General features: G+C 48.3%; 1 protein-coding gene across 10 annotated transcripts in view; it reads left to right on the forward strand.

Moving 5' to 3' along the window:
• The window catches only part of Ubac2 (UBA domain containing 2), a 175,748-nt gene that overhangs the window by 37,145 nt on the left and 112,097 nt on the right, over nucleotides 1-26,506 (forward strand). The window contains exons 3-4 of one of the 10 annotated variants that reach the window (XM_035452110.1): nucleotides 4,763-4,907; nucleotides 5,845-8,425. The exons of 4 other annotated variants lie outside the window; for them this stretch is intronic. In XM_035452110.1, coding sequence (XP_035308001.1) covers nucleotides 6,075-7,508 — 1,434 coding nt within the window. In that variant the 5' untranslated portion in view covers nucleotides 4,763-4,907; nucleotides 5,845-6,074 and the 3' untranslated portion in view covers nucleotides 7,509-8,425. Of the gene's footprint in view, nucleotides 1-4,762; nucleotides 4,908-5,844; nucleotides 8,426-26,506 lie in introns of those variants that run through there. 5 more of the 10 variants (XM_035452111.1, XM_035452117.1, XM_035452112.1 and 2 more) reach the window with 5 other exon arrangements.

Raw genomic sequence — 26,506 nt, forward strand, 5'->3', positions numbered from 1 at the left:
TGGGAACCATGGTGGCCTTCTAGAATAATGTACTCAAGAGTCCCCAGAGACTCAGATGCTGCCTGGCCTTCAGCTACTGTAGTAGTGACTGCCTCGGTTCCTTTTCCAGATATGACTTTGCCATTGCAAAGTCACGTCGTACATGTTTTATATGGAGCTGTGCTTTTCAAATGCTACCCAGGAGCGTGATATTTCAGCCGCATAGTAAGCTCTGGCCTGAGACCCTGTGCATCGTTTACTGAATCACACAGAGTCCATGTCAAGGCTTCTGACAGGAAGTGCTGGCCTTTGTCTGGGTGTCTCATTAAAACATGAGTCTTTCCCCATTTGCAGTGTTCTTAACTGAGAACTTACACTTCTTAGTGCAAGGCACCCAAGTGGATTAGAACTTCCCGAAGGCTTGGCAGGTCCTCTCCTTGTCTACTTTGAACAGTTGCCATTTATCCTCTGCCTTTTCTTAGACCTGTTCTCTGCCCTCTTATGCTGGGCTGGCCCAGAAGACACCTCGACCCAGCTCTGTGCCGTGCGTTTGTGTTGATTTCCCAGGATGTAGTGCTCTGGCACTACATCCTGTGCTTTGAGAGTTGGCACAAGCTGTGTCTAAAGGGACATTTTATGTTCTTTGGCCAATGAGATGACAGATGGAGAGAGAGGGGGAGGGAGCAACAGACAGCTGCAGGGACACTGGCTAGCTTGAGATGCTGAGCCTAGGTGGCAGGTGTGTGTGTGTGTGTGTGTGTGTGTGTGTGTCTGTGTGTCTGTGTGTCTGTGTCTGTGTGTCTGTGTGCATGTGTGTGTCTATGTCTCTCTGTGTGTGTCTGTGTGTGTGTGTGCGCGTGCGTGTGTGCGTGTGTGTGCATGTGTGTTTTTTTGCGATAGGATGGCCCTCCTGCCGTCCTGATCTCTTCACCATGATTGCAGGTTGGGAAGGGTTACAGAGCTAAAGAAGTTGCCTCAGGCTGTGCAGCAGGAGACAGGGAGTGGGTGAAGGGCCAAGTTTTAAGTCTCCTTTGCCTGGGAGAAATCCTTTTTCTCACACAGGAGCTTCAGGGCTGTTTCTGTGGTTTTTATTTCCTCACTGTGTTTTGGAATGTGAGAAGAACTTGGTTTCTCATATTCCCAGGGACTATGGGTTCCCTTTACTTTATGAAATGTTTGGTCTCGCTCTGGGTTTGAACATTGAAGACTGTGTGGGTTAGTTTTTATTTTAGTACGGGAACTCAGTTTTTGAATAACCAATTCAGTTAAGACACCATTGAAAGTAGAAAGGGTGCTGCTAGATAAACGCAGCCTGCCTCCAGTGGCTCCCCACTATAGTGAGAGCAGACGCTGGCACTGCGGCTGGGGACTGCTGCAGTGCTGCTCACCTGGCCTGTCCCAGTGTGGGACAGTGGAGAGCAAGCCCTCAGTGGTCGCCAGACAGCCGTTCCCCAAAGAGAAGACTTAGGAACCAAGAGAGTTCTGCGTTAGTGGAGGAATCCGAGCCCCATGCCCCCCTTCTAGTTTGACAAGGGAACCCCTGTTTTTCTTACTTTTTCAGACTAGTGTCTCAACTGATGACTGCTTCAGGAGGGCTGGGCTCAGGGGTTGAAGGTTGGGGTGTGTTGATAGTAGGAATTCCTGAGTAAATTCTGAGAGATTACCTAAATGTATTTTTTAATTCCAACTATTTGTAGACATATTCTTATAGCCACTTTAGAATGAAGAGAAACTTCCTTTAATTTCCTAAATTGTCTTGTGAATTTAGTCTTCCCCAATTCTGTCTCTCTGTGCAGTTACTTACCTTATAGGAAATGACTTGAACCCAGATGGGATAATCAATCAATATGGCAGATAAATTTAGCTAATTCAGCATCAAAATCATAGTCTGTCACTAAGAAGTTCTCAGAGCGGGCTCCTACCTGGCAGCTCACCAGTCCTGTAGGTGCTGAAGTCTTGTAGGACCCCAGGCCAGGAATCACAGAGATATCCTCCCTGAGAACAAAGATCCAAGCCTCTGAAGAACCCCAGGGCCATTGTGATGCACCTGACAGTTCAATTAAAGGAGACATGGGGAGAAATGAGGACATTTGGGTCAGCCTGTGATACCAGGAGGTCACCAGTAAAAAGAAAGAGGACTTGCAGTGGGCTAGAGCTGTGATTGGACCCTCAGTGTCTCCCAGAAGTCCATGTGTGAAAAGCTTAGCCCTCAGCCTGTAATTTATTCTCAGAAGGTGGTAGGGACCTTTAAGAGGTGGGAGGCTGGCCCTGGGGGGCTATGCCCTCACCGTGGATCTGAGATGCCCTGGGGTGCGGGGCGTGTCCTCACTGTGGATCTGAGATGCCCTGGGGTGGGGGGCTATGCCTTCACCGTGGATCTGAGGTGCCCTGGGGTGGGGGGCGTGTCCTCACTGTGTATCTGAGATGCCCTGGGGGACTATGTCCTCACTGTGGGTCTGAGATGCCCTGGGGTGGGGGCTATGCCTTCACCGTGGATCTGAGGTGCCCTGGGGTGGGGGGCGTGTCCTCACTGTGTATCTGAGATGCCCTGGGGTGGGGTTGGGGGTGGGGGTGTCCTCACTGTGGGTCTGAGATGCAGTCATGAGATGAACAATTTGCTCTGCCCTGCCCTCCTTGCCTTAATGTGAAACCCTTCCATAGACTCAGGGCCAGTGGGGCCAGTCTTGGACTCAGAGCCTCTGAAAGTGAGTCAAAGTAAACCCTTCGAGGCTAGAGGTTTATCAAAGCTGAGGAACACTGAATGATAAGTAAGAACTGTGTTTCCTAGTTATTTAAATACAATTCTGTTTCCTAGTATGTGAGAAATGGAGGAGTTTAGTGTACAGGCTTCCACATACTAAAAATATGTCTAGTCATTTTTTGTTGACTTGATTTTTTTTTTTTTTTTTTTTGAATCTTTGAGAAGGGCAGTGGCAGTGTCCCGCCACCAGGTAGCTCTGTATGCCCATTATCTTACTCCATTTCCTGCTGTCTGTCCCCAGTGTGTGGAAGACTCTGTGTGGAGTTGATGACATTTATGGCCCGAGGCTGTTTGCTTCTGGTTTTCAGACTCTGCTCTCTCTGTGCTCTGCACCATGGTTGTATACTTAGCATGGCTGCCACTGGTTCTGGAATGGAGAGAGAGGCCTTTCCTTCAGAGTTGGGTTCTCCCAGCCAGTAGATCTGCATGTGGAAGAACTCTGCCATCTAGTGGGCAAGAGAATCAGGCTCTCAAAAACCAAAACAAAAAAACCCAAGTATGTCCACATCATTAGCAAACCCGAGTCTGCTAACTTCATTTGTGATCATGCAAATGAAAACTCAACCTGAAAAATAACATTACCCGCCCACCAAGGCTTAGCGTGTCGGTGCTGGGTATCCAGCAGAGACTCCTGTGTGTTGCTGGCATGGGTTTTAAACACAGAAGGTCTTTTGATATTAAGTACCAAAACTGAGATGTACAGATAGATGCCACGGCTCAGGTCACTCCTCAATTCCTAACCAGTGAGATCGTTTGCTTATGTGTCCCAGGAGATAGGAAAGCGCCCATAGCAGTGCTGTCTGTAAGAAAGAGCTCCAGAGTAGGAGCAGCCCAGCACTCGCCAGCCTCGGAATGGCCATCAGGCATGTGACTGCAGTAGCGCATTCTTCTTGTTCAGTCCTGTGCCAGGAACAGGTGGCTTCCCATACAGAAGGATCTCGTCACAAAAAAACAGCATAGGACGGAATCCCTAGTGAGTGATTCCATTTTGTAAAGTGGCTTCCATGAAGCAAGCCAGGCTACAGTAAGCATTAGTTGTCCCCACACTTGGCAGTCACTGCTTCTGTGCGGAGAAGCTGTGCGTGTAGACAAGCAGCAGCAGACACCTGCGTGGCAGGACCCTGGGCCAGTCGCTCAGTAACCAGTCACCATAGGCCAAAGAGATGCAGGCAGGAGGTAATAGAACCCGGAAGGAGAGAGCCCTGTGCACAGCTGTGGACTAGGCTGTCTTTCAGGAAGGATCCAAGGGATAAATGAGCCCTCGCCTCAGACAGCTCCTGCCTGCCGCCCTCTGTGCTCCCTTTTCAGGGCTCCTAGCCTTTGATTAGAATCTACCCTTTATCCTCCGGGATGACAAGGTCAAGACGGGGAAGAAGCAGATGGTTTTTGAGGCAGCCCCAGTTGCTGTGGGTGTGGTACATCCCCTATCCTACTTGGAGAGGCCTTTTCAGGAAGGTTGGGTGTCAGAGTTGGCACACTGTGGACGAAGCTGTTCTGGTGACCATGCCTTCCACCACCCAGGGTCTCTACAAACTGTGTACCTGGTAGCTCCTGTCCTGTGTTCTGTAGACACCAAGTGCCAGTTCTCTTTGTCCCTGCCTATCTGGAATGTCCCTGCAGCATATGTAAATTTCCCTGTCCTAGCTTGGGCCCGGGTAGCTGTGTGAGCCTTGCCTGAATCATGGATTATACAAGTTAAGTTAAGGCTAACTTGAGTGTCTTACCTTAGCCTCTCACTGTGCAGTTGGACAGAGCCCTGTTTTCAGGTTGGAGTGAAGTGAGTATTGTACTTTGGCCTCCCAAATCTCATAGGATGAGACCTGGTGTTCTCTGCCCTTAAACCTTGAAGTACCCGGTCCTCATTTAATGAACCCCATCTCCATCATCTCTGGGAATACTGGGCCCATTGGGAAGTCAAGGCACCAGTGTTGTGACGGGGCCCCACTTGTGCTGGGCCCTTGCTGTCTTGTCCTCACTTGTCCTTTGTTGTGGTCTTTTGTGTGTGTTTTTACCTTGTTTTAGGTTTATTTCGGAGTTCCTGAAGACATGCCCAGCCTGCTGAGGCAGACAGGTGTACGTGTTTTGTCTGTTTTCCCCTTGATAACAAACTGCATTGGTTCTGTTAAGGAGAAGAACTGCCCACGGGTCATCCTCTCATGATGATGAAGTAAGTTGGACACTAGTGACAATTCAGGAGGCTGCTGCAGTAGTGTCACCTTCCTACTGCCAGCTCTTTCCATACGGACAGTCTCTTGTTTCCCCCAAGCATGCAGTCCCTGAAGAATCCCAGCAAAGACAGCACAGTGACAATGTGCTTAAACACGGGAGGAAGCTCAGTGAGGGGCTTAGACGTGAAGGCCTGAGTTTGCTCCCCAAAACACTCATTCATTCACCCACCCACCCGCTCACTCCTCACTCACCCTTTGTTGGTTTTTTGTTTTTTGAGACAGGGTTTTTCTATTGTTTCGGAGGCTGTCCTGGAACTCACTCTATAGACCAGGCTGGCCTCAAACTCACAGAGATCGGCCTGCCTCTGCCTCCCGAATGCTGTGACTAAAGGTGTGCGCCACCAACGCCCCCCAGCCTTACTCACTCACTCTTATTATCCAAGCTTGATGACTTTTAATCCCAATACTGGGGAAGTGGTAACAGATAGGTCCCTAGGGCTCTCTAGCCAGTCATCGTAGTCTGCTTGGCAAATTCCAGGCCAGTAAAATACCCTCCAACCCCCCAAAAGTGAACAGTACCTGAGAAATGACTCCCCTGATTGTCCTTTGACCCCCCCCCCCACACATGTGCATTGTACAGACACAGACACACACACACACAGACACACACACACACACACAGACACACAGTCAAGTGCCTGGGGAGACTACCCTGGGGACACACAGGGCAGATAGATTGCTGTGGTATTTCTTGTATAGTGAGGCATTCCCTGGCCTGTGCTTTTCTTTCTGTCACACTTCATTGGATCAGTAATTACAGTTTTAGAGTCAGTTGCACGAGGTGTCTCTGGCATCTCTCTTTTGCAGTTAAGTACTCACTGATCTTGGCTGTTTTTCTGCTCTCTCCTTTCTTCTCGTTTTATGTGTTTTGTTAAGGAAGAGCTGGTACATCTCAGATGCTTCAGTGGCCAGTACAGTCCTTCTCCCAGGAGGCCCTTGATAAGTAGACTTAGTGATCCAACCAGGGGAGATGTTTTCCCCAAGTTATGCTGTGGCTCAAAAATGGGTGTCTAGGAGTCACTGCCTATCCCTGCTGGCATCTGGAGTCCTGTTGCTAGAGCTCACATCAGCTTCCTCAGGATCATTATTCCTGAAAACCTGTCAGAATGGGATCCCGGGCACCACCAACACTCTTGCAACTGGCACTAGAGAGGCTGCTGAGGGAGGAGGCCTTGGTCATCTCTGCTCTGGAGGACCTGCCCGTGGGGATGTTCCCGGAGATGTTTAAGAAAGCCTTCAATGACAGACTTTCAAACATCCTGAGGGCCATGGTGCCTGCCTGGCCTTTCCCATGCCTTCCTGCAGGAGGCCTGATTTACAACCCCCACCTGGAGACTCTGAAAGGACTGCTTGATGGACTAGATGTGCTGATTACAGAGAAGGTTCATCCCAGGTCAAAACTCAGAGTGCTTGATTTGATAAACGTGAACCTAGACTTCTGGAGCCTTAATGCTGGAAGCCATAAAAGTGGCTGCTCCCCACAATCCATGAGGCAGCCGCAGTCAGTGGAGATGTGTCCTAATTCTGTGCAGAAGAAGCCTTTCACAGTAGTAACTGAACTTGAAATCACGAAAGCCAGTTTCACTGAATGTGACATATACTTGTTGCAGTGGGCCAAGCGGCAAAAAGCTTCTGTTCATCTGTGCTGTAGAAAGCTGCATATTTGGGATGCACCTGTCTTCACTGCCACACAGCTCTTCAACATGGTGGATGTAGGCTGTATCCAGGAGCTGCGGTTGAGTCAGTGGTGTCTTCAGTACATGGCACACATTTTTCCTTACCTGGGGCAGATGAGACATCTCCGCACTCTCATCCTAGAAATAATCCGGCAGCTTTTCACGTCTGACGCTGCTGCAGAGCCGGAATGGATAAGCCTGTTGCTTTCTCAGTTCTCCAAACTCCCCTGCCTGCAGAATCTCTGTGTAAATGACGTCTACTTTTTAACAGGCTGCCTTGAAGAGTGGCTCAGGTGCCTGAACAACCCCTTGGTGACCCTGTCAATCACTTACTGCCGTCTCTCACAGTCAGACCTGCGTTACCTGAGCCAGTGCCTGGTCATCTGTGAGCTCAAACATCTGAACCTGAGTGGTGTAGAGCTATCAAATTCATGCCCTAAGCTTCTTGGGGTTCTGCTTGAGAGACTCAAAAGTACCCTTCAAACCCTGGAATTGGAGCAGTGCAACTTGAAGGACCCTCATTTCAATGCCATCTTGCCTGCTCTGACCCAATGCTCCCAGCTTACCAAGATCAATTTCTATCGTAATGATATCTCTCTGCTTGTCCTGAAGAACCTTCTACATCACACAGCCAAGATGAGAAGGCTGACCCAGGAGCTGTATCCCGCCCCTCTGGAATGCTATGACTACTTTACAATACTTAGAGACAAATTTATACAACTATGTCCTGAACTGCTGGATATACTCAGGGTAGAAAGGCAGCCCAGGAAAGTCTCCTTTGCTACAAGAGCATGTTTTGTCTGTTTTAAGTCCTGTTTCTACGACCATAAGGCCAGACTTTGCCTTTGTTCATATGCAGGATAAGGTTGCTTCTGAGAATGCAAGCCTAGTGTGGGGAGTGTATATACACTGTGTACATCTTGGATTGCATATAATAAATGTGTTGAGTTTGGAAAAAAAAAAGGGTGTCTAATGCTTTTAGACAGATGTCATGGTAAAGACATCAAATGAGAGCAGTCGACAGAAAGAGATTGGTCATCAGGCTCACCTCAAGGGGGCGACGGTGTTCACCAGGCTCACCTCAAGGGGGCAACGGTGTTCATCAGGCTCACCACAAGGGGGCAACGGTGTTCACCAGGTTCACCTCAAGGGGGCGACGGTGTTCACCAGGCTCACCTCCAAGGGGGTGACAGTGTTGGGGGATGGTTAGATGGTCATTATGCTTTCCTCAAAGGGTGACAGTGTTTATCAGGTTTTCTTAAAGGGGTGTTAGTGTTGGTTGTTTCCAGAGAAGTTGTTTGTAACTCATTTCATGTAAGAGTCGTCAGGCAGTTAGCTAGATGTGGAACAGTTTCCAAGTCCTCATTTTCATGTTCGTCTCCTTTTTGGTGATGGATGCTGTCACAGCTATCTGATAGGACACTATGCTTTTACAGATGATTGGTGACACTTGAACTTTTGACCTTTAACCTGATTGGAAATATTGTTAAAATTGAAATTTTTTTGAATAAATGAAGAAATAAAATAGTAAAGAATATTGAGTTATACAGATGTTTTAGCATTCACTTAGGATTGTTTCTATATTACGTAGCAACCTGTAACTACATGCACTTTAGTCTTCTAAGACATCTTGGCTTATAGACTATTTCTGTGCTCATTAGAAGCCTCCTGTTTACTTTAGGAAACAGTTTTTCTCTGTAGGATTCCACTTTTAATATCGTGTACCTGACACTTGATTAATAGTTATTAAATGTGACCATTAAATGTAGCATTGGAACTAATTGTCATGTTTTCAAAACATATGTGCATATAAACATAAAATTCACCGTCTGAATTTTAAAGATACCTTTCTATTTATTCTTTGACAATTTTACACATGTATCCAGTGTGTCTTGATTCTGTCCCAGTGGAGTCCAAGTTCTGCCTCTCCTTCCTCCCGCAAACTCAGTCTGGTTAGTGCTACCCCCTAGAATGCTGACGATCCTGTCGGCTCAGTTCTGTGCACAGGTTACCATAGCTGTGTTGAGTTCATGAGCTGAGTCACGTCTAGAAGACAATTCCCGAGCACTCTCTCCATCCCCTGTCTTTTACATTCTTTTACTTCTGCCACATTCCCCAGGCAGGGACTTGTTATGGATGTCTCCTCCTCTCCCTCAGCAGGGCGCCCAGCAGTGGCTTACCCCCAGCACTCTGACTAGTTTTGAGGCTGCATTCCTTGCAGCCACTGAAGACAGAGCTTGCCTGGCCAAGGCTGACTAGCAGACCTGATCTTTTGGTACACACATAAATATTTAGAGGCAGTTTGACAACATGCTCACTTAGTAGAACAACAGTAATGGGCTTTTCTGTAGGGCCTGCCTTAGCTTCTTTTCTATTGCTGTAATAAAACACCATGACCAAGGCAACTCATAGAAGAGGAAGACATTTATTTGGGGCATATAGCTTCAGAGGGTTAGAGTCCATGGTAGGGAGCATGGCAGCAGACACTGTGCTGAGGCAGAGGCTGTAGCTCACATCTTGAGATGCAGCCACAAGCAGACAGGCACTGAGAGTGGTGCTAGTTTTTTGAAACCTTAAAGCCTGCTCCAACAAGGCCACACCTAATCCTTTCCAAACAGTTTCGCTAACTGGGGACCAAGCACTCAACTATATGAGGCTATGGGGGCCATTATCATTAAAACTACCACAGGGCCTATGTCATCCTGACCTTTTGACCATGTCCACAGTACCAGGCAGGTCTCAAATCCAATCATAAAGCTGTTGTTTACACTGTAACCCTCATCCCGTGGTTGCACCAGTGGCACATTCTGCCTGCCAGTTAGTATTGTAGCACTGAGGGGTGCCTTCTGGGTAATGTCCATTGATGACTTTCTCCCTTCAGTGGCATGCCTAGTGCCTTCTGGAGCTACGAGAGAAAGCCTTTAGGGAGCAAATATTCAGGTCAGTTTCAGCTGGATGTCTGTGTCCTTCACCAGAGTGTGCTGTGTCTTGAGCAATAGGTTCTCATTATCTAATACTAGTAGGCAACCAAGAGACGTGACAACAGCCTCTGTTGGAGAGCCTCTGGGACCTCCCAGCTCACGATAGAACCAAGTTATCATATCTTGTAAGGGCAGCATTGCCCACCCATGAAGATTTCCTGTGTTCAAACTCATCTCTAAAATTATGTTTTTAAATTAAGTTAGAACAAAGTGTTAGGTGTTCCCGCATCCTTAGTTCTGGTTAGCTCGTCTCCAGCCTTCTCATCTCTCCTGTCTGACCTTTCTTTCCTACCCCAAATCTTTTTTTTAAAGATTTATTGATTTATTATGTCTGCAGTGTTCTGATTGCATGTCTGCCTACAGGCCAGAAGAGGGCTCCAGATCTCATCACAGATGGTCGTGAGATGGTTGCTGGGAATTGACCTCAGGGCCTTTGGAAGAGCAGGCAGTGCTCTTAACCACTGAGCCATCTCTCCAGCCCCCTACCCCAGATCTTAATGCCTGTAAATGAATGGTTCAGCATCGAATTCACTCACATTGTCATGTGTCCAGTCTGCAGATTACTTCCATCTTCCCAAACTGAAGCTTAGCACCGGACGCATGATTTCCCACTCACCCCCAAACCTCTCCAGTCTGCGTCCTGTCTTCCGCAGTCTGACTCCTCTGCCTCAGAAGTAGAATGGTAGAGTATGTATTTGTCTTTTCCTAATCTTCACACTTTCCAGAGGACAACCTCAGCTCTTTTGTTCACTGCCGTGGGTGTCTGGCCAGCTGACCCCTAAGTGTCCGGAGAGTGTACTGTCTCCATCTCCTATCTCACTGTAGGAGTGCTGGGATTACAGAGGAGGGCTGCTGCCTTCCACCTCCTGGGGCCTGAGGAGCTGAACTCCACACCTAAACACTGTACCTGCCTACAACCCTCAACCCTCAGATTTGTCTTTTCTAACTGACTCATTTCACCTGGTGCAAAGTCCTTAGGTTCCATTCATGATGTAACACATCAAAATTTCCTTCCTATATAATTTTTAAGAATATATAATCTGTCATGTTCCTTCAGAGATGCACAGCAGCTTGTGTTTATCCATTTGGTCATCAGATGCCTGGTTGGCTCCACCTTTAGCTGTTTGTGAGTGATTGCCATGAACACAAGAAGTACAGATACCCCTTTGGGATCTGCTTTCAGTTCTTTTTTGGTATAAACTCAGAGGTTAAGGGCAATTCCTTTTTTTAAATTTTTTTTTTTTTAACCTGTGGAATCACTGTTTCCATAGCAGTTGCACTATTTTACATTCCTACAAACAGCAAATGGGGATTCTATTGTCTGGATACTGGCCAGTACTTGTTCTTTTCTGTGTACATAGGTGTTTTGTCCACATGTCTGACTTTGTACCTGGTCCCCATGGAGGTCAGAAGAGGTCATTGGATGCTCTGGAACTAGAGTTATACAAGGTCAATGCTGGGAATTGTGCCTGGGTCCTTTGGGAGAGCAGCCCTAAAACCACAGAGCCATCTGTCCAGCCCTCTTTCTCCTTTGGTAGCAGTCATTCCATGGAAGGTGGCATTTCCTAGTGGTTTTGTTTTTTCTGTCTGTAGTGACCAGTGATGGTCACTACATGCTCATTGGCCACTCATAGATCTTCTGCAGAGCAATGTCTACTAACGCCCTCTGTTGCTCATTTTGTTGTTCTATATATGTTGTTTATACCTTCTGAGACCATCTCCTCCTCAGATGTGTGACCTGTAAGCACTTTCTCTTGCTCCACAGGGTGCTCCTTTACTGTGTCGATTATGTTCTCTGGTGCCGTTCTAGGTCCATGACCAGGGTGGATTTAAAGGCTTCAGTTTGTATGTGAAGGGCAAAGGGGAGAGTCTGGGTCCTCTTCCTGGTAATGTCACCTCAAGCCTGCATTTCCGAAGATGTGAGACCTTTCCTTTCTCCAGAGCCGTGAGATGGGAAGTAGGGAAGCCGGCTTTTCAGAATTAGTTCCCTTTGGACACCCCTCCCTCCAGCGCTGGTGTGTTGTGTAGGCCATAGGCTTTCATTATCTTAGTAAAACAAAATAGAAAAATAAGACTTGTGTCGGTGTGGGTTCACATGGGTTCATGGAAAGAAGACTCAGAGACACTTCTAAGCATGAATTGAGCCCTTTGCGGCTGCGGGGTCCCCAGCCTTGATGGACTGAAGCTCTCTCCTTGTGCCCAGGGCACACTTTTTTCCATATTTACAGTTTAGCCATTTGATTTCCACATGCTTAGAACAACTTGAATGAGGCTTCCAAAGGGACCATGCCAAGCACAAAGTCTCAATAAAGGGAGAACCACGGTTTCTCGGGTTTCCCTCCCAACCACGTTTTGCATAGGGAAGCTCCCAGACAAGGTTCACATGGGGGGGACCAAAGGTATCTGCTCAGCACTGGACGGATTATGGCTAGGAGCTAACTCTCCCGACCGAGGCCAGATATAGTCCATCAGGGATTAGGGCTAGTTGCCAGCACTCTGGCACCAGCCCAGCAGGAGTTCTACCAGGTAAGAACATTTACTTTTTCATGGCATTAGTTTCTGTGTTCTGTTTCTTTTTATCAACGATTAACACAGAGTCGTTGTATATGGAGGCAGAGTTTGACATCAGCTGTCTTCTTCATCCCCCCCCCCCCCCAGACAGGGCTTCTCTGTGTAGCTATGGTTGTCCTGGCACTCGCTCTGTAGTCCAGGCTGGTCTGAAACTCAACAGACATCTGCTTGTCTCTGCCTCCCAAGTGCTGGGATTAAAGGCATGCGCCACCACTGCCCAGTACCCCCATTCTTATCTTTTTTTTTATTTTATTTTACATTTTCCCATTGTTTCTATACATCCTCAACAACTTAACTAGACTGGTTGCAAAGTCAGGCCCCAGGAGTCCTCCTGTCTCTGATCAAGTCCTTACCCACTCCAACAAAGCCACACCTCCTAAAAATGCAGAGCAGAATGAGAGAATCCCGACATTAAGAGATGAACTGGGGCTGGGTGGCAGCCTCAAAAAATCTTTAATCCCAGCATTTGGGAGGCAGAAGCAGGAGGCCAGCCTGTTTTACAGAGCTTAGTTCCTGGACAGGCAGGATCCCACCGGGGGGGGGGGCGGGGGGAGAATAAGAGAGAGAGAATAAGAGAGAGAATAAGAGAGAGAGAGGGAGAGAGGAGCTGGTAAGGGATGTTTTTGGTCTTTGAAGTACTCGAGATGTCACCAGCACACTGTATTCTCATCCATCGCTAGGTAATCTTTTTTTGTGTTTGTTTGTTTTGTTTGTTTTTTGGTTTTTCGAGACAGGGTTTCTCTGTGTAGCTTTGGAGTCTATCCTGGCACTCGCTCTGGAGACCAGGCTGGCCTCTAACTCACAGAGATCTGCCTGCCTCTGCCTCCCGAGTGCTGGAATTAAAGGTCTGCGCCACCAACACCCGGCTCCATTGCTATGTAATTTTACAGAGGTTTGTAAGTTTGCACATTAGTGACAAACAAGATGCTAACCTTGCCTCCCTAAAATAACAGTTTAATGTGCTCTCCGTGTAGTCACACTTGTAACCAGTAGGTGGTAGTATTGGAACTTGACAGAATTGTTATTAAATGGGGCTTGGCTGTTATTAAATATTACTGAAAGGAGTTAAAATGCTATTAAGTGATAATGTTTTTTGTACTAAAAATAAGAGAATGATGTGGATGCTTTTTTTCTGAAGCAGTTATGCCACAGTGAGAATTAAGAATATTGTTATGCACGTGTTTATTTTTTCCTAAACTACACAATAAAGTATATCTCAGACCACAAAAAATACTTTGCATGTAAATCTCCACCTCATTCCCTTGTGATAGGGTCTTGACTGGCAGTCAACAGGTCCCAGCCATCCCCCGTCTCTGCCTCTCATCGCTGGAGTTGCAGGTGTGCACAGCCATGCCCGGCCTTTTACCTGGCTGCTGGAGATTTGAACTCTGGTCCAGTTGCTTGCACGTCAAGAATTCCCCCCCACCCCCCACCCCCGCACCATTTTCTGAGCCCCGAACTCCAGGTTTTAACTGCATATAGTTGCACTTATAAGACAACTCGGCCCTACTAGTTACCTCAAGGAAAAATATTATCAAAAATATTATTTGAACGTCATTGGACTAACCAAGGAAAGTTGAAGGTAGATTTTCTTAAACAAGGAGATTTAGTGATAGTTTTTGTTGTTGTTGTTTGTAGTACTGTATTTGTACCAGGATTGCTGTGTAAATGTTGACAGGGAAGTAGTTGGACTATCCAGTGGATACGGATATTACCAGCGCATATCACACACTTAAGCAGTTGTCTTTCCATGTGTTCAGGGTTAATATGGAGTAGAGATGAAGCAGTACATGTTGATATCTGATCACAGGTACAGATGTCAGCAGTAAGTACTCAGAAAAGAAGGAAGTAGGGAACAGCGCTTTGTCGAGAGGAGGGGCAATGTCGGCTTGATGGCCGGTGGATGAGACATGGACGTGAGTTCTGAAGAAGGATAAAAATAAGGAACAGGAAGTTGATTCATGAAAATGGCTTTTATCCCACTGGGCGCTTTAACTGAGAAAGCAATTTAGAAAGTGTGCTAATGTTTTATGGTGAATTATTTGGAAAGTGCATCCTGGTCAATTTTTAGAACAGTTTTCACGGTGAGGAAAGAAACCTTGAGCGTGTTCTGTGCATTGTGGATATTTGAGGACAGGATAAAGGTGACAGCTTTCTTGGCTTTCTCCTCTCTGTAGCCCCTGCTTACCATAGGCACTGGGATCTTGCTTTGACCAGAACAGACAGTGGTCAGCGTGCATTTTTCTTTGTAGCTGGGAGTGAAGGGCAGTAAACAAAACAAAAAGCATGATCTACAATCATCCAGATACACACGATACAGAAGTAAGCGTACAAGAGGGGTGAGAGGGTGTCAGTTTGGCTCTTTTTCTGTGTAGATTTAGAAGTCAGGGGACATTTCAGCAGAGACCTGAAGGAGTCAGGAGTAGGCCATGTTAATGAGGTCTCAGGGAATCATATTCCAGGTGGAGGAGACACTGCCAGTGCAAAGACCCCAGGGGAAGGAGGTGCCAGTACAAAGACCCCAGGGGGAGGAGGAGATGCCAGTGCTAAGCCCCAAGGGGAGGAGGTGCCAGTGCAAGACCCCAGGAAGAAGAGGAGCTGTCAGTACAAAGACCCCAGGGGGAGGAGGAGCTGCCAGTAGAAAGACCCCAGGGGGAGGAGGAGCTGCCAGTGCTAAGACCACAAGGGAGGAGGAGCTGCAGTGCAAAGACCCCAGGAGGAGGAGGGATTGCCAGTGCAAACACCACAACTGCAGGCATGACCCTCACAGACATGGAGATAGACAGAACGATGACAGATGGGAGGCAGGTAAGGGATTGGCCAGGGGGTGAGGCAGCATTCAGATTGCGTTTCTGCTGCTGTGATGAATACATGGAAAAAACAGCATTAAGGGAGAGAGGAGATGTTGGCCTAATCCGACATCAGTGACTATTGTGAGCAGAGTGTTCACACCCACAGTCATCTCACATCAGTGACTACAGTCATCACAGTGTTCACATCCACAGTCATCTCACATCAGTGACCGCAGTCAGCACAGTGGTCACATCCACAGTCACCACACATCAGTGACTGCAGTCATCACAGTGTTCACACCCACAGTCATCTCACATCAGTGACTACAGTCATCACAGTGTTCATATCCACAGTCATCTCACATCAGTGACCGCAGTCTGCACAGTGTTCACATCCACAGTCATCTCACATCAGTGACCACAGTCAGCACAGTGTTCACATCCACAGTCATCTCACGTCAGTGACCGCAGTCAGCACAGTGTTCATATCCACAGTCATCTCACATCAGTGACCACAGTCAGCACAGTGTTCACATCCACAGTCATCACACATCAGTGACCACAGTCAGCACAGTGTTCACATCCACAGTCATCTCACATCAGTGACGACAGTCATCACAGTGTTCACACCCACAGTCATCTCACATCAGTGACCACAGTCAGCACAGTGTTCACACCCACAGTCATCTCACATCAGTGACCGCAGTCATCACAGTGTTCACATCCACAGTCACACACATCAGTGACCACAGTCAGCACAGTGTTCACACCACAGTCATCTCACATCAGTGACCACAGTCATCACAGTGTTCACACCCACAGTCATCTCACATCAGTGACCACAGTCAGCACAGTGTTCACATCCACAGTCATCTCACATCAGTGACCACAGTCAGCACAGTGTTCACATCCACAGTCATCTCACATCAGTCACCACAGTCATCACAGTGTTCACATCCACAGTCATCTCACATCAGTGACCGCAGTCAGCACAGTGTTCACATCCACAGTCATCACACATCAGTGACCACAGTCAGCACAGTGTTCACATCCACAGTCATCTCACATCAGTGACCACAGTCATCACAGTGTTCACACCCACAGTCATCACACATCAGTGACTGCAGTCATCACAGTGTTCACATCCACAGTCATCTCACGTCAGTGGCAGTCAGCACAGTGTTCACATCCACAGTCATCACACATCAGTGACCACAGTCATCACAGTGTTCACATCCACAGTCATCACACATCAGTGACCACAGTCAGCACAGTGTTCACATCCACAGTCATCTCACATCAGTGACCACAGTCAGCACAGTGTTCACACCCACAGTCATCACACATCAGTGACTACAGTCAGCACAGTGTTCACATCCACAGTCATCACACATCAGTGACCACAGTCAGCACAGTGTTCACATCCACAGTCATCTCACATCAGTGACCACAGTCAGCACAGTGTTCACATCCACAGTCATCTCACGTCAGTGACCCCAGTCAGCACAGTGTTCACACCCACAGTCATCTCACATCAGTGACCGCAGTCAGCACAGTGTTCACACCCACAGTCATCACACATCAGTGACCACAGTCAGCACAGTGTTCACATCCACAGTCATCTCACATCAGTGACCACAGTCATCACAGTGTTCACACCCACAGTCATCTCACATCAGTGACCACAGTCAGCACAGTGTTCACATCCACAGTCATCTCACATCAGTGACCACAGTCAGCACAGTGTTCACATCCACAGTCATCTCACATCAGTCACCACAGTCATCACAGTGTTCACATCCACAGTCATCTCACATCAGTGACCGCAGTAAGCACAGTGTTCACATCCACAGTCATCACACATCAGTGACCACAGTCAGCACAGTGTTCACATCCACAGTCATCTCACATCAGTGACCACAGTCATCACAGTGTTCACACCCACAGTCATCACACATCAGTGACTGCAGTCATCACAGTGTTCACATCCACAGTCATCTCACGTCAGTGGCTGCAGTCAGCACAGTGTTCACATCCACAGTCATCACACATCAGTGACCACAGTCATCACAGTGTTCACATCCACAGTCATCACACATCAGTGACCACAGTCAGCACAGTGTTCACATCCACAGTCATCTCACATCAGTGACCACAGTCAGCACAGTGTTCACACCCACAGTCATCACACATCAGTGACTACAGTCAGCACAGTGTTCACATCCACAGTCATCACACATCAGTGACCACAGTCAGCACAGTGTTCACATCCACAGTCATCTCACATCAGTGACCACAGTCAGCACAGTGTTCACATCCACAGTCATCTCACGTCAGTGACCGCAGTCAGCACAGTGTTCACACCCACAGTCACCTCACATCAGTGACCGCAGTCAGCACAGTGTTCACATCCACAGTCATCTCACGTCAGTGACCGCAGTCAGCACAGTGTTCACACCCACAGTCATCTCACATCAGTGACCGCAGTCAGCACAGTGTTCACATCCACAGTCATCACACATCAGTGACCACAGTCAGCACAGTGTTCACATCCACAGTCATCTCACATCAGTGACAACAGTCATCACAGTGTTCACACCCACAGTCATCTCACATCAGTGACCACAGTCAGCACAGTGTTCACATCCACAGTCATCTCACATCAGTGACCACAGTCAGCACAGTGTTCACATCCACAGTCATCTCACATCAGTGACCACAGTCATCACAGTGTTCACACCCACAGTCATCACACATCAGTGACCGCAGTCAGCACAGTGTTCACATCCACAGTCATCACACATCAGTGACTACACTCAGCACAGTGTTCACATCCACAGTCATCACACATCAGTGACCACAGTCAGCACAGTGTTCAAATCCACAGTCATCTCACATCAGTGACCACAGTCATCACAGTGTTCACACCCACAGTCACATCAGTGACCACAGTCAGCACAGTGTTCACATCCACAGTCATCACACATCAGTGACCACAGTCAGCACAGTGTTCACATCCACAGTCATCTCACATCAGTGACCACAGTCAGCACAGTGTTCACACCCACAGTCATCTCACATCAGTGACCACAGTCATCACAGTGTTCACACCCACAGTCATCACACATCAGTGACCGCAGTCATCACAGTGTTCACACCCACAGTCACCTCACATCAGTGACTACAGTCATCACAGTGTTCACACCCACAGTCATCTCACATCAGTGACCACAGTCATCACAGTGTTCACACCCACAGTCATCACACATCAGTGACCACAGTCAGCACAGTGTTCACATCCACAGTCATCACACATCAGTGACTACAGTCAGCACAGTGTTCACATCCACAGTCATCACACATCAGTGACCATAGTCAGCACAGTGTTCAAATCCACAGTCATCTCACATCAGTGACCACAGTCATCACAGTGTTCACACCCACAGTCATCTCACATCAGTGACCACAGTCAGCACAGTGTTCACATCCACAGTCATCACACATCAGTGACCACAGTCAGCACAGTGTTCACATCCACAGTCATCACACATCAGTGACCACAGTCAGCACAGTGTTCACATCCACAGTCATCTCACATCAGTGACCACAGTCATCACAGTGTTCACACCCACAGTCATCACACATCAGTGACCGCAGTCATCACAGTGTTCACACCCACAGTCACCTCACATCAGTGACCACAGTCATCACAGTGTTCACACCCACAGTCATCTCACATCAGTGACCGCAGTCATCACAGTGTTCGCATCCACAGTCACCTCACATCAGTGACTGCAGTCATCACAGTGTTCACACCCACAGTCATCTCACATCAGTGACCACAGTCAGCACAGTGTTCACACCCACAGTCATCACACATCAGTGACCACAGTCAGCACAGTGTTCACATCCACAGTCATCACACATCAGTGACCGCAGTCATCACAGTGTTCACACCCACAGTCATCTCACATCAGTGACCACAGTCAGCACAGTGTTCACATCCACAGTCATCTCACATCAGTGACCACAGTCAGCACAGTGTTCACATCCACAGTCATCTCACATCAGTGACCGCAGTCAGCACAGTGTTCACACCCACAGTCATCTCACATCAGTGACCACAGTCAGCACAGTGTTCACACCCACAGTCATCACACATCAGTGACCACAGTCAGCACAGTGTTCACATCCACAGTCATCTCACATCAGTGACCACAGTCATCACAGTGTTCACACCCACAGTCATCACACATCAGTGACCGCAGTCAGCACAGTGTTCACACCCACAGTCACCTCACATAAGTGACCACAGTCATCACAGTGTTCACACCCACAGTCATCTCACATCAGTGACCGCAGTCATCACAGTGTTCACATCCACAGTCACCTCACATCAGTGACTGCAGTCATCACAGTGTTCACACCCACAGTCATCTCACATCAGTGACCGCAGTCAGCACAGTGTTCACACCCACAGTCATCTCACATCAGTGACCACAGTCAGCACAGTGTTCACACCCACAGTCATCTCACATCAGTGACCACAGTCAGCACAGTGTTCACATCCACAGTCATCTCACATCAGTGACCACAGTCATCACAGTGTTCACACCCACAGTCATCACACATCAGTGACCGCAGTCAGCACAGTGTTCACACCCACAGTCACCTCACATCAGTGACCACAGTCAGCACAGTGTTCACACCCACAGTCATCTCACATCAGTGACCGCAGTCATCACAGTGTTCACACCCACAGTCATCTCACATCAGTGACCGCAGTCAGCACAGTGTTCACATCCACAGTCATCTCACATCAGTGACCACAGTCATCACAGTGTTCACACCCACAGTCATCTCACATCAGTGACCACAGTCAGCACAGTGTTCACACCCACAGTCATCACACATCAGTGACCGCAGTCATCACAGTGTTCACACCCACAGTCACCTCACATCAGTGACTACAGTCATCACAGTGTTCACACCGACAGTCATCTCACATCAGTGACCGCAGTCATCACAGTGTTCACATCCACAGTCACCTCACATCAGTGACTGCAGTCATCACAGTGTTCACACCCACAGTCATCTCACATCAGTGACCACAGTCAGCACAGTGTTCACATCCACAGTCATCACACATCAGTGACCACAGTCAGCACAGTGTTCACATCCACAGTCATCACACATCAGTGACCACAGTCATCACAGTGTTCACACCCACAGTCATCACACATCAGTGACCGCAGTCATCACAGTGTTCACATCCACAGTCATCACACATCAGTGACCACAGTCATCACAGTGTTCACATCCACAGTCATCTCACATCAGTGACCACAGTCAGCACAGTGTTCACATCCACAGTCATCTCACATCAGTGACCACAGTCAGCACAGTGTTCACATCCACAGTCATCTCACATCAGTGACCACAGTCAGCACAGTGTTCACATCCACAGTCATCTCACATCAGTGACCACAGTCAGCACAGTGTTCACACCACAGTCATCACACATCAGTGACTACAGTCATCACAGTGTTCACACACAGTCAGTCATCACACAGTCAGTGACAGCACAGTCACACAGTCAGTCATCACACATCAGTGACTGCAGTCATCACAGTGTTGTTCACACCACACAGTCATCTCACATCAGTGACCACAGTCAGCACAGTGTTCACACCACAGTCAGTCATCTCACATCAGTGTGACCACAGTCATCACAGTGTTCACAGTGTTCACATCCACAGTCATCTCACATCAGTGACCACAGTCAGCACAGTGTGTCACATCCACACACAGTCCACAGTCATCACAGTGTGACCACAGTCAGCACAGTGTTCACACCCACAGTCATCATCACAGTCAGTGACCACAGTCAGCACAGTGTTCACATCCACAGTCATCTCACATCAGTGACCACAGTCAGCACAGTCACAGTGTTCACACCACACAGTCATCACATCAGTGACAGTTCAGTGTTCACATCACAGTCATCTCACATCAGTGTGACCACAGTCACAGTGTTCACAGTCACACAGTCATCACACAGTCACAGTCAGACCACAGTCAGCACAGTCACATCCACAGTCATCTCACATCAGTGACCACAGTCATCACAGTGTTCACACCCACAGTCATCACACATCAGTGACCGCAGTCAGCACAGTCATCACAGTCACATCACACACAGTCATCTCACCACAGTCAGTTCACAGTCACACAGTGTTCACAGTCATCACACATCAGTGACCACAGTCAGCACAGTGTTCACACAGTCACACACAGTCATCACACAGTCACAGTGACCACAGTCATCACAGTGTTCACATCCACAGTCATCTCACATCAGTGACCACAGTCAGCACAGTGTTCACATCCACAGTCATCTCACATCAGTGACCACAGTCATCACAGTGTTCACACCCACAGTCATCACATCAGTGACCACAGTCATCACAGTCACACATCAGTGTTCACATGTTCACACCACAGTCATCTCACATCAGTGACCACAGTCAGCACAGTGTTCACATCCACAGTCATCTCACGTTGACAGTCAGCACAGTGTTCACACCCACAGTCACCTCACATCAGTGACCGCAGTCAGCACAGTGTTCACACCACAGTCATCTCACGTCAGTGACAGTCAGCACAGTGTTCACACCCACAGTCATCTCACGTCAGTGACCGCAGTCAGCACAGTGTTCACACCCACAGTCATCTCACATCAGTGACCGCAGCAGCAGTGTTCACATCCACAGTCATCACACATCAGTGACCACAGTCAGCACAGTGTTCACATCCACAGTCATCTCACATCAGTGACCACAGTCATCACAGTGTTCACACCCACAGTCATCTCACATCAGTGACCACAGTCAGCACAGTGTTCACATCCACAGTCATCTCACATCAGTGACACAGTCAGCACAGTGTTCACATCCACAGTCATCTCACATCAGTGACCACAGTCAGTGTTCACACCCACAGTCATCACACATCAGTGACCGCAGTCAGCACAGTGTTCACATCCACAGTCATCACACATCAGTGACACACTCAGTGTTCAGTCAGTGACCACAGTCAGCACAGTGTTCACATCCACAGTCATCTCACATCAGTGACCACAGTCATCACAGTGTTCACACCCACAGTCATCTCACATCAGTGACCACAGTCAGCACAGTGTTCACATCCACAGTCATCACACATCAGTGACCACAGTCAGCACAGTCACATCCACAGTCATCTCACATCAGTGTCAGCACAGTCACACCCACAGTCATCTCACATCAGTGACCACAGTCATCACAGTGTTCACACCCACAGTCATCACACATCAGTGACAGTCATCACAGTGTTCACACCCACAGTCATCTCAGTGACACAGTCAGTCACACCCACAGTCATCTCACATCAGTGACACAGTCAGTGTTCACAGTCAGTCACAGTCTGTTCACATCCACAGTCATCACACATCAGTGACTACAGTCAGTGTTCACATCCACAGTCAGTTAGTCACACAGTGTTCATCACAGTCATCTCACATCAGTGACCACAGTCATCACAGTGTTCACACCCACAGTCATCTCACATCAGTGACCACAGTCAGCACAGTGTTCACATCCACAGTCATCACACATCAGTGACCACAGTCAGCACAGTGTTCACATCCACAGTCATCACACATCAGTGACCACAGTCAGCACAGTGTTCACATCCACAGTCATCTCACATCAGTGACCACAGTCATCACAGTGTTCACACCCACAGTCATCACACATCAGTGACCGCAGTCATCACAGTGTTCACACCCACAGTCACCTCACATCAGTGACCACAGTCATCACAGTGTTCACACCCACAGTCATCTCACATCAGTGACCGCAGTCATCACAGTGTTCGCATCCACAGTCACCTCACATCAGTGACTGCAGTCATCACAGTGTTCACACCCACAGTCATCTCACATCAGTGACCACAGTCAGCACAGTGTTCACACCCACAGTCATCACACATCAGTGACCACAGTCAGCACAGTGTTCACATCCACAGTCATCACACATCAGTGACCACAGTCATCACAGTGTTCACACCCACAGTCATCTCACATCAGTGACCACAGTCAGCACAGTGTTCACATCCACAGTCATCTCACATCAGTGACCACAGTCAGCACAGTGTTCACATCCACAGTCATCTCACATCAGTGACCGCAGTCAGCACAGTGTTCACACCCACAGTCATCTCACATCAGTGACCACAGTCAGCACAGTGTTCACACCCACAGTCATCACACATCAGTGACCACAGTCAGCACAGTGTTCACATCCACAGTCATCTCACATCAGTGACCACAGTCATCACAGTGTTCACACCCACAGTCATCACACATCAGTGACCGCAGTCAGCACAGTGTTCACACCCACAGTCACCTCACATCAGTGACCACAGTCATCACAGTGTTCACACCCACAGTCATCTCACATCAGTGACCGCAGTCATCACAGTGTTCACATCCACAGTCACCTCACATCAGTGACTGCAGTCATCACAGTGTTCACAGCCACAGTCATCTCACATCAGTGACCGCAGTCAGCACAGTGTTCACACCCACAGTCATCTCACATCAGTGACCACAGTCAGCACAGTGTTCACACCCACAGTCATCTCACATCAGTGACCACAGTCAGCACAGTGTTCACATCCACAGTCATCTCACATCAGTGACCACAGTCATCACAGTGTTCACACCCACAGTCATCACACATCAGTGACCGCAGTCAGCACAGTGTTCACACCCACAGTCACCTCACATCAGTGACCACAGTCAGCACAGTGTTCACACCCACAGTCATCTCACATCAGTGACCGCAGTCATCACAGTGTTCACATCCACAGTCACCTCACATCAGTGACTGCAGTCATCACAGTGTTCACACCCACAGTCATCTCACATCAGTGACCACAGTCAGCACAGTGTTCACACCCACAGTCATCACACATCAGTGACCGCAGTCATCACAGTGTTCACACCCACAGTCACCTCACATCAGTGACTACAGTCATCACAGTGTTCACATCCACAGTCATCTCACATCAGTGACCACAGTCAGCACAGTGTTCACATCCACAGTCATCTCACATCAGTGACCACAGTCAGCACAGTGTTCACATCCACAGTCATCTCACATCAGTGACCACAGTCAGCACAGTGTTCACATCCACAGTCATCTCACATCAGTGACCACAGTCAGCACAGTGTTCACACCCACAGTCATCACACATCAGTGACTACAGTCAGCACAGTGTTCACATCCACAGTCATCACACATCAGTGACCACAGTCAGCACAGTGTTCACATCCACAGTCATCTCACATCAGTGACCACAGTCAGCACAGTGTTCACATCCACAGTCATCTCACGTCAGTGACCCCAGTCAGCACAGTGTTCACACCCACAGTCATCTCACATCAGTGACCGCAGTCAGCACAGTGTTCACACCCACAGTCATCACACATCAGTGACCACAGTCAGCACAGTGTTCACACCCACAGTCATCTCACATCAGTGACCACAGTCAGCACAGTGTTCACACCCACAGTCATCTCACATCAGTGACCACAGTCACACACACAGTCATCACACATCAGTGACCGCAGTCACACAGTGTTCACACACAGTCATCTCACATCAGTGACCACAGTCATCACAGTGTTCACACCACACAGTCATCACACAGTCAGTGACCGTCAGTTCACACAGTGTTCACACCCACAGTCACCTCACATCAGTGACCACAGTGTGTTCACACGTCATCTCACATCAGTGACCGCAGTCATCACAGTGTTCACATCCACAGTCATCACACAGTCAGTGACCACAGTCAGCACAGTGTTCACATCCACAGTCATCTCACATCAGTGACACAGTCATCACAGTGTTCACACCACACAGTCATCACACATCAGTGACCGCAGTCATCACAGTGTTCACACCCACAGTCACCTCACATCAGTGACACAGTCATCACAGTGTTCACACCACAGTCATCTCACATCAGTGACACAGTCACACAGTGTTCACATCCACAGTCATCTCACATCAGTGACCACAGTCAGCACAGTGTTCACATCCACAGTCATCTCACATCAGTGACCACAGTCAGCACAGTGTTCACATCCACAGTCATCACACATCAGTGACCACAGTCAGCACAGTGTTCACATCCACAGTCATCACACATCAGTGACCACAGTCATCACAGTGTTCACACCCACAGTCATCACACATCAGTGACCGCAGTCATCACAGTGTTCACACCCACAGTCACCTCACATCAGTGACTACAGTCATCACAGTGTTCACATCCACAGTCATCTCACATCAGTGACCACAGTCAGCACAGTGTTCACATCCACAGTCATCTCACATCAGTGACCACAGTCAGCACAGTGTTCACATCCACAGTCATCTCACATCAGTGACCACAGTCAGCACAGTGTTCACATCCACAGTCATCTCACATCAGTGACCACAGTCAGCACAGTGTTCACACACACAGTCACACACATCAGTGACTACAGTCATCACAGTGTTCACACCCACAGTCATCACACATCAGTGACAGTCATCACAGTGTTCACACCCACAGTCATCTCACATCAGTGACCACAGTCAGCACAGTGTTCACACCCACAGTCATCACATCAGTGACCACAGTCAGCACAGTGTTCACATCCACAGTCATCTCACATCAGTGACCACAGTCATCACAGTGTTCACACCCACAGTCATCACACATCAGTGACCGCAGTCATCACACCCACAGTCATCTCACATCAGTGACCACAGTCAGCACAGTGTTCACATCCACAGTCATCTCACATCAGTGACCACAGTCATCACAGCACACCCACAGTCATCACACATCAGTGACAGTCAGCACAGTGTTCACACCCACAGTCATCTCACATCAGTGACCACAGTCAGCACAGTGTTCACATCCACAGTCATCATCACAGTGTTCAGTCACCTCACATCAGTGACTACAGTCATCACAGTGTTCAGACAGTCAGTGACCGCAGTCATCACAGTGTTCACATCCACAGTCACCTCACATCAGTGACTGCAGTCATCACAGTGTTCACACCCACAGTCATCTCACATCAGTGACCACAGTCAGCACAGTGTTCACATCCACAGTCATCACACATCAGTGACCACAGTCAGCACAGTGTTCACATCCACAGTCATCACACATCAGTGACCACAGTCATCACAGTGTTCACAGTGTGACTGCACATCACAGTGTTCAGTCATCTCACATCAGTGACCACAGTCAGCACAGTGTTCACACCCACAGTCATCACAGTGACATCATCACAGTGTTCAGTGTGACCAGTCATCACAGTGTTCACACCGACAGTCATCTCACATCAGTGACCGCAGTCATCACAGTGTTCACATCCACAGTCATCACATCAGTGACAGTCAGTGTTCAC

This window comes from Cricetulus griseus, assembly GCF_003668045.3.
Source record: "Cricetulus griseus strain 17A/GY chromosome 1 unlocalized genomic scaffold, alternate assembly CriGri-PICRH-1.0 chr1_1, whole genome shotgun sequence".
Taxonomy (NCBI): Eukaryota; Metazoa; Chordata; class Mammalia; order Rodentia; family Cricetidae; genus Cricetulus; species Cricetulus griseus.